This window comes from Pteropus vampyrus, unplaced genomic scaffold (genome assembly GCF_000151845.1).
Source record: "Pteropus vampyrus isolate Shadow unplaced genomic scaffold, Pvam_2.0 Scaffold53, whole genome shotgun sequence".
NCBI lineage: Eukaryota > Metazoa > Chordata > Mammalia > Chiroptera > Pteropodidae > Pteropus > Pteropus vampyrus.
In genome coordinates, this window is record NW_011888834.1 from 4,677,997 (window position 1) to 4,686,329 (window position 8,333).

General features: G+C 33.8%; 1 protein-coding gene across 5 annotated transcripts in view; it reads left to right on the plus strand.

The window, feature by feature from the left end:
* LOC105292213 (probable ATP-dependent RNA helicase DDX60) overlaps window positions 1–7,748 on the plus strand; it is a 53,714-nt gene extending 45,966 nt beyond the window's left edge. For all 5 annotated transcript variants that reach the window (XM_023530735.1, XM_023530737.1, XM_023530734.1 and 2 more), the window contains 5 exons: window positions 677–792; window positions 1,595–1,737; window positions 1,838–1,947; window positions 6,843–6,947; window positions 7,515–7,748. In XM_023530735.1, coding sequence (XP_023386503.1) covers window positions 677–792; window positions 1,595–1,737; window positions 1,838–1,947; window positions 6,843–6,947; window positions 7,515–7,733 — 693 coding nt within the window. In that variant the 3' untranslated portion in view covers window positions 7,734–7,748. The remainder of the gene's footprint in view (window positions 1–676; window positions 793–1,594; window positions 1,738–1,837; window positions 1,948–6,842; window positions 6,948–7,514) is intronic.
* The last annotated feature ends 585 nt before the right edge of the window (window positions 7,749–8,333 follow it).

Genomic DNA, 8,333 nt, shown 5'->3' on the forward strand with positions numbered 1-8,333 from the left:
CGAACTCTGTACAGGTTGGAAAGAGGGGATAAGAGAATCTTAAGCAGAGGGAACAATATATGTGAAATCTCTAAATAGGAAAGTTTTATTCAAGGAATAAAGAAAAGGCCAGTATGTCTGGGACAAAGTGACAGCAAGATGGGGAAGAGTGACCTGAGATGAAGCTAGAGCGGTTAGCAGGGGCCAAATTATGACAGGCATTTCACACTCTGTTAAGGAGATTATATTTTGTTCCACATGTAATGTCAAGATATTGAATATATTTATTTAGGGACTTGGTCTAATCTAATTTGTCTTTTAGACATATCATTTTGGCTATGATATGAAGAATGTATGGAGCGGGAGGGGAAGCTAGGAGAAAAGTCAGGATATTGTGTTAGTGCAGATGAGATGTGATGATGACTTGGCTGACATTAGGCATGGAGAGAAATGCAAGATTACAAAGAAATTTTTGTAAGTAAAGTAAAGAGAAATCATTGAGAGATTGGTTATGGGGATTAGGGGAAACTTATGTGTAAAGATTTTCTATTGCCTGAGTTTGTCGTTATTTATAATATAATTAGCACGGTGGATTAAAGATAACAGGAAACTATGTATGACAGTATAGGTGTCCATGTCTTATTTTCATGTGCTATTTTAAAAATAACTTTAAGAGAGAAATTTTTGTCTTTAATAGGTCCATTGTCTTGGTGGAGAAATTGGAGCAGAAATTTGGGAGCATCTCCTTGTCATGATCCGATGTCCCTTTCTGGCTCTTTCTGCTACAATAAGCAACCCTGAACACCTTACTGAGTAGGCATTAGCTTCCAGTTTGGATAGAATGGTTATCTGTTTTGAACATTCATGTGTCATACTTTATATAAGGGTTCTGAAGAGTTTTATAAATTCCTAGTGAATTTGTTAATTTATCTGTGGATATTCAAGGAACAGAGTCTCTCTCGCACCCCCTGACAGGTGCTGAGCAAGGCCACACTCTATAAAGGAAAAGCAAGGACTCTCCCAGCCAGAACTGCAACTGAGTAGGAAATTTCCCGCACATCTCAAAAAACTTCACCAGAGTGATTGATTTATGTTCCTTTTTCTCTGTCCTTTACCAAGAAATAAAAATAAAATAGAATAATGACGCATTTTCCCAAGTGCCTTGAGATTTCTTATATTGTCCCACTTTGTAGATATTTAGAAAGATAACAAAGCCTTATTCGTTGAAAGTCTCATGTCATTGGGTAGATTTTTGCCCACTAATAATAATAATTATATCGAAGACTCCTATGTGCCAGGTACTATTCTAAGTGCTTTGCATATATTAACTTAATTTAAATGCCCAACAACCCTTATGATTTACTATTTCTATTACTACTATTATTATTTCCATTTTAAAATGTAGAAAATGAAGCCTAAAGAGATTAAGTGACTTAACAAGAGACACAGCTAGTAGTGAGGAGGTTGGGAGTCAATCTCAGGTAGTCAGGTTCCAGTGCCTGCTCCTTTAAGCATAATTTTTAAGACACAAGACATTTTCTTTATTTAAAATATTTTATGTCACAGGAAGTGTTTCCATGTTTTGCCTAAATAATATGTACATTTGTTTTTTAAGGTGGCTACAATCAGTAAAACAGTACTGGAAACAAACAGACAGTATAATAGAAAAAAATATTGCTTCTAAAAGAAATGATGGCTATCATGCCAATTTTCACAAAGACTACTTGCAAATGAAGCAGTCATATAAAGTTAGACTTGGTATGTTTGATATATTCATAAGGAGTTTTATCCTATACCTTAAAATTATTCCAGTCATTGTATGTTCATTCATTTGGGAATTCTTGCTCTTCATTTTTAGTGCTCCATGGAGATAGATACAATGATTTAGAGAAGCATATATGTTCAGTAAAACATGATGAGATTTATTTTGATCATTTTCACCCATGTGCTGCACTAACGACAGATCATGTGAGTAATATTTCAGCCATATTTGTTCTAAGTAATATAAATTATTTGTATATATCACAATGCAAAAGCTGCCTAGTTGATACTTATCAGAATTAAAGCATAGATACTGTATAATAGATATTTAACCTTAGTTTTCAAAGTAACAAGAATAACTATAGTTTTCATTGGTTCCTCCATGGCGTTTGGATCCACAAAGCTTAAAAATGACTGAAGTTTTTAACCTGAAGTTTTTTCGTTAATTTTATTTATTCTTGGACGTTATCTTTGCCCATTTTCTTTCTTCTCAAAGACCATGTCTATCTGTCTACTTTTCTGAAACTAATTTTTAGTGAAGCTACAATTATATGTAGACAACACTTAGTACTTGTGATAATCTGGTCATAATGAATTAGGTTAAGCAAGAAGACACTTTTCGTTAACATGCCAATCAAAAATTGATTTTTTGGTAGTGAAGCAATAAAATGGAGATCTTAAGAGGACTTCATTTGGGATACTGAGGTTTGAGTAGAGGAAGATTTTTTTATTTTTCTAGCATATTTTTCTTCATTTCTCATCCTATTCCCAAGAATAGCCCATTCTAAATCTGGTTGCCCCTCAACGTGATAATTAGTCAATAGTTTGTCTTTCTTGCAAGATTTGGCAAGTTAAATATCGTCTAAATTTTGTTGTCACGTTGTCTTCTTTTTTATTGTTTATTGGGTTGACTTTGGTTGATAAAATTATGTAGGTTTCAAGTGTACACTTCAACAATACATCATCTGTATTTTGCATTGTGTGTTCACCACCCAAAGTCAAATCTCTTTCCATCACCATATATTTGACCCCCTTTACCCTTATCTACCTCCCCTTCCCTCTGGTAACCACTAAACTACTGTCTGTGTCTATAAGTTTTTGCCTGTTTGTCTTGTTCATTTGTTGCTTTCACTTTTATATCCCGTATGTGACTGAAATCATATGGTTCTCAACTTTTTCTGTCTGAATTATCTGACAGTTATTAAGGCATATAAACTTTATTTAAAAGTTTGGCTTCCAAGGTCTTTTATGACCTGACCCCAAAGTCCTTTCTATTCATTCACTTGACATATCTTACCTGGATGCCCTCATGTTTTATATTGTTCCTGGAATATTTCCCCGCAGATGCCAAATATCAGTTGTCCTAATCCTGGTTATCTTTTATGACTCTTCTAATGTGAAACCACTTCAGAAACCACCTGTGACTTTTTTAGCCAGATGTAATTTCTCCGTAGCACCTTATTTGTATTTCTTAAACGACAGAAATCATGGCCAGCTTACTACCAAGTTGTTCACATGCTTGTCTTCTTTATTGTACTAGAATTAACCCCTTGGAGACAAATTATGTGTCCTTACAGTTCCTAACACACTACTATGTATATAAAAGGTGCTTAATAAATGTCTGTTAAATAAAGATAGCCAGACTGAGTTTGCACTTACTTTGTATCCTAAGAGTTTTACATAATTTGTCTCCTTTAATGATCACAATGATTTCAGGATGAACGCCTTATTAATATTCCCAATTTACAAGGAAAGTGAGGCACAGAGAACTCGAGTAACTTACTGTTGCACCATTAAGTAAGTTGTAGGGCCCAGGTGCAATCTCAGATTGATTCCAGTATTCTGAATGGTCTGTTGAAGAAATACCTGAATGAGGGAATCAATGAGAATCACTTTATAGGTTTTGGGCTATGATGCAATGGCTTCTCAGAACAATTGAATGAATCCTAATGATGCTGATTTTCTAATAGGATTTTAGTATAGAAGTTTCTCTTTTGTGTGGCAATGGCCTAATCCAAAATCTAAATAAAACTAAAATTCGGACAAAATTCTAGCGACCTAAGTCACACCCTAAAATTAGAATATAGACAACAATCCACATATAAATAATTGAAGACCCCTTTCTCTTTCCCCCCTCCTTTTCTCTCCTTTCTCCGTCATTACCTGGCATTTTTAAAACAACGTAGTATTTTTAAAAATTATTTATTTTGCATGGGTTGGTTCAAGGCTGGTTATCTTTAATTAGCAGCAAGCGCAATGGTTTGGAATACTTGGCAAGATTAGCATTTTGGTCTCAGTGCCTTTTCTCTATTTTCAGTAGCTATTAATGGAGTAACTGGAAAGCAGTGGAACTGCTATGTACTCTGATCTCACATGACTTTTGCAAAGGTCATGCTGTTGTATTAATCTTCTAAAGACTTTTGGACTTTTGCAACAGGAATACAGGATGAACAAAGACAAAGGCTTGGACGTTATTGCATATGTTTTGACAGCTGCGTGTGTAGCATGTGTTTATGTAGGAGGCTTTCTAAAGTAGCAGTGATAAAAAGCAAGTACATTTTTTTCCAAATCAGTAAATAATCATTGTATAAAATGATTAAGATTAATCACTTCAGATTAAGATGAAAGAACTGAGTTGCAAGAAAAAGCGTAGTAAACTGTGGCAACATAAAGAAAAGGACCACCCACCTTGGTCGTGTCCTCTATAGCTCTGCCGTAGAAACGGTTCTAGAAGGGAAGATGCAGGGCAGAATGAGTGAGCTGACCTTGATCCAACTGAGGTGAGGGATTGCCTCCGATCCATATACTGTTTGTTTCTGGCAAAAAGTGGGATTTGGCCTTTGCCACCAGTTATGCCAAACAGGAACAGCTGCTGGCTCCTGGAGAGCGCTCAGCCCCAGAAAGTCCTTGAGAGAATTGTTGTCTGTCTCTGTTCAGCATGGATCAAGGCTCACTGTCACCTATGGAATTAGGGACAATGCAATTTCTACAACTGACATCATGGTATAATACTATTGTGTTTTAAAATGAAGGATGATACAAATCTGTACCATTTCAAAAATTAAATTTATTGGGGTGGTATTGGTTAATAGCATTATGTAAGTTTCAAGTTTACAATTCTGTAATACACTATGACCTTTTACTTCCCTTCCTTTTCTACATAGGCTGGCTCAGTTTTTGCCAGCTTATTAGTTATTGTGTGGTGGAGAATAACTGAATTGAATTCCCAGGTTTTAGCCATAGATTTGTTAAATTAATTTAAAAAATTAACTGTAAGTTGATTAATCAATTACATTGATAGTTGAGGCATCAACTATGCACCAATTATTTTACTAGCCTAGTGCATATACTATCTAATTTAGTTCTTACAACAAATCTATGTCACATGCAGAATTGCTCTTCATTTGAGAAGTGAGGAAACTCAGATTTTTGTCCAAGGCTAAGAGACTTAAGAAATCATAAGCACTCTAGTTACCAAAATGAAAGATTTAAATCTTAAAAATTATGAAAATCTTTTATTTTGCTTTTGTTAAATTTAGGTAAAATAAGTTACCACTATCAAGTAGTAATAATGACATTCAAAAATAATATATTCATTTACTATTTTGGCATAATGTGGTCCTTACTCTCTTGCTAGCTTTCAGTGCTCAAACTGACAGATGCTAAATGACAATTCCATGTAATTATTTGCATCCTTCATTTTTTACAAGCTTAATTCAAAGCCTAATTGATTTTTAATTAAAATATATTTGACATATAACATTGTGTAAGGTTAAGGTGTACAACATGTTGATTTGATTCATTTACATATTGCAATATAATGGTCATCGTACCTTAGCTAAAACCTCTATCAAGTCACATAATTATTTCTTTTTTGTGGCAAGATAATTAAGATCTTGTCTCCTAGCATGTTTGATGTTTATAATACAATATTGTTGTCTGTAATCACTACATAGTGCCTTAGATCTTCAGGACTTATTTTATCTACTAGTTTTAAAAGTTTATGACATGTGCTGATATATTTATCCTGTTTGATTTTACACCAGTCTGTAAGGAAGGAACACAGATATTTTAATTTCTATATTATGGATGAGGAACTAGCATTTCTAAGTTGAATTAGAACTAGATTTTCTTATTTAAACTCTATTGTACTTTCCAGTCAACTAATTTGTTTTTCAACCGTGTTGTGTTTGGAATGGCTTTTTTAGCCCCAAATTTCCAAAAATGAGTTTTGTAACTTATTAACAGCTATTTACTAAAACGAGTATCCTATTTTAAAATAATTTTGAACAAATCTGCATACTCTAGTCTCTGCTTTGAGATTTAACGTTTCCAATCGGAAACCTTGAAAAAGCCTGTTTATTAGAACACCTATGAAAACACACACACCCTTTTCTTTTGAAGAATACCTATCAGCATCTCAGAGATTATGATTTCATGGGCAATTGATTCATAACAGTAGTGGTCGAAACCAGTAGAAAATACTACAGTGCAAACTTTTTGAGAATGCAGATGTTTTATTTATGCTTTAAAATGTTTATGGAAATACTAATGGCACACAAAGCTTAAAGAGGAATCAAGTCAGTCACCTGGGGGAGAAGTTTCCTTGGGTACTTGAAAGTGATCTGAGAGTCTTAGTCTTAAAGTTGACCCAACTCTGATCTTACAAGTTAAGCAAATAAAACTTGCCCCCTGTCCTGGCTCGGTACTCAAAGGCAAAAAATCATATTAGGAATTAAAACAATTTCAGTTTCAGCTGCTGGTTGGAGGTCTTTTTTCTTGTCCAAACTGAGTCCGCAAAAATTTTAGCTTTCCTGTACTCGAGTTTGAATTGTAGAGGCAGTTCATAAAGAAGTAGCCCAATTCAAAGGTCTTAGGAAATAATACAAAACCTTCTGGAGGCTTTTTAATTTTTTTATTTTAGTAAATTGGGGACACTCTTGGTTAGTATTTTGTTTGCATTTAGCACTTATCAGCCTTCAAACATTTTAGTTAAGGTCTGTTTTCAATGTCTTTGGATTCATGGTCGTGTCTATGAGACAAAGGATAGAACATAGAAAAAATAAAAGAAATTTAAATTTTTCAATTTATTTTAAATGTAGATTGAAAGATATGGATTTCCTTCTGATCTTATCCTTTCACCTCGAGAAACTGTCCAGCTTTATGACACCATGTTTGAATTCTGGGAAAGTTGGCCCAGGGCCCAGGTAAATAATAATTGTGCAATTAATTCAAATTAGTTCTATTATAGTAGTTGGTAACACTGCTGTTCAGAGAGACAAACTCTCACCCTTTCTAATCACTTTCATCTGATCTTTTTAAATTGTCAAAGGACTCTTTCCAAAATACAATTGTTCCTTTTCAGACATTATTCTTTCTAATATTTCATGTTTTAGTTTAATGGGATGTAATGTCACTGAATTTCTGAAAATGTTTCTTCTTTCAATTTCTGAGATACTGTAATACTTTAGTCTCCTTTTACATCTAAATGGAGGATCGAAATTCCTCCATTTTCTTGCCTTGTACTTCCCTTCTTTCTCTATGCCCTAATTGCTGTCTGTTTTCATCTGTTTGGTTTTGCTCTGCATTCTTTCCTTTGAAGACACCATCCACCTTAATATGTTTATGTACTAGAAACTGCAGGGAGATAAAAAAAAGTTCAACAGTTTGTATTCTCAAGAAGTTTGTAATGCTGTTAACGAAATGCATAATTGAGAAATATCTTTGGATTTTCTTGCATGGTTTTATTTAATTTTGTGTTATTTCTTTTCAAGGAGTTGTGTCCAGAAAACTTCCTTCATTTTAAGAATAAAATAGTCATTAAAAAGTTGGATGCTAGAAAATATGAAGAGAGCTTGAAGGCAGAATTAACAAATTGGATTAAAAATGGCAATGCAGAGGAGGTAATTTTTACGTTTTTGGTGAAGCACGCTGTCTTCATTGTTTTCTTGAGTTACATTGTTCAGTCATTACCATTTTATTTTTCTTTTTGAAATCTTCCATTTTCATTTTAGAATTTCAGGCTGAGCACAAACTCTAGTGATTCTGAGATAGAATAAAACGAGAGAAAGGAAATTACTCTTTGTCACATCCTCTGTGCTTCCTAAAACATGTGCCAGAAGCTACTGGTTCCTGTTAGATATAACAGATAAGAATAGAGGGTCACTACCCGGAGTTGGTGTCCTTGATACTGTGACAGTATAGACATTGGGATCACAGTAATAGTAACTGAGAAAAATTTTTTGCTCCTTTATTTATTATTTTGTCTTAGATTTTTTCCTTTTGTGATTTTTATTTCAGTTTGTAGAAACTGTATGTTAAATCCTCAACCTGGGGTCATATAAGTTATGCATATTGATTTTAAGTAAGTTGATGGTTTTTATATTTTCAAATTTGCTTTATTGCCACATGTCAAAGTTTCTGATTTGGGGGCGGGGAGAGTGACATATGTTAGACTTTTCTCATGTGATTTTTTTTCTATTATATTTTAACTGAGATAACCTTCGCCCTATTCAGATGTATCATACAATTAATTTATATTTCCTTCTGCTTATTTTGTCATTAAAAATTTTTTACAATGTATTTGGCAATGA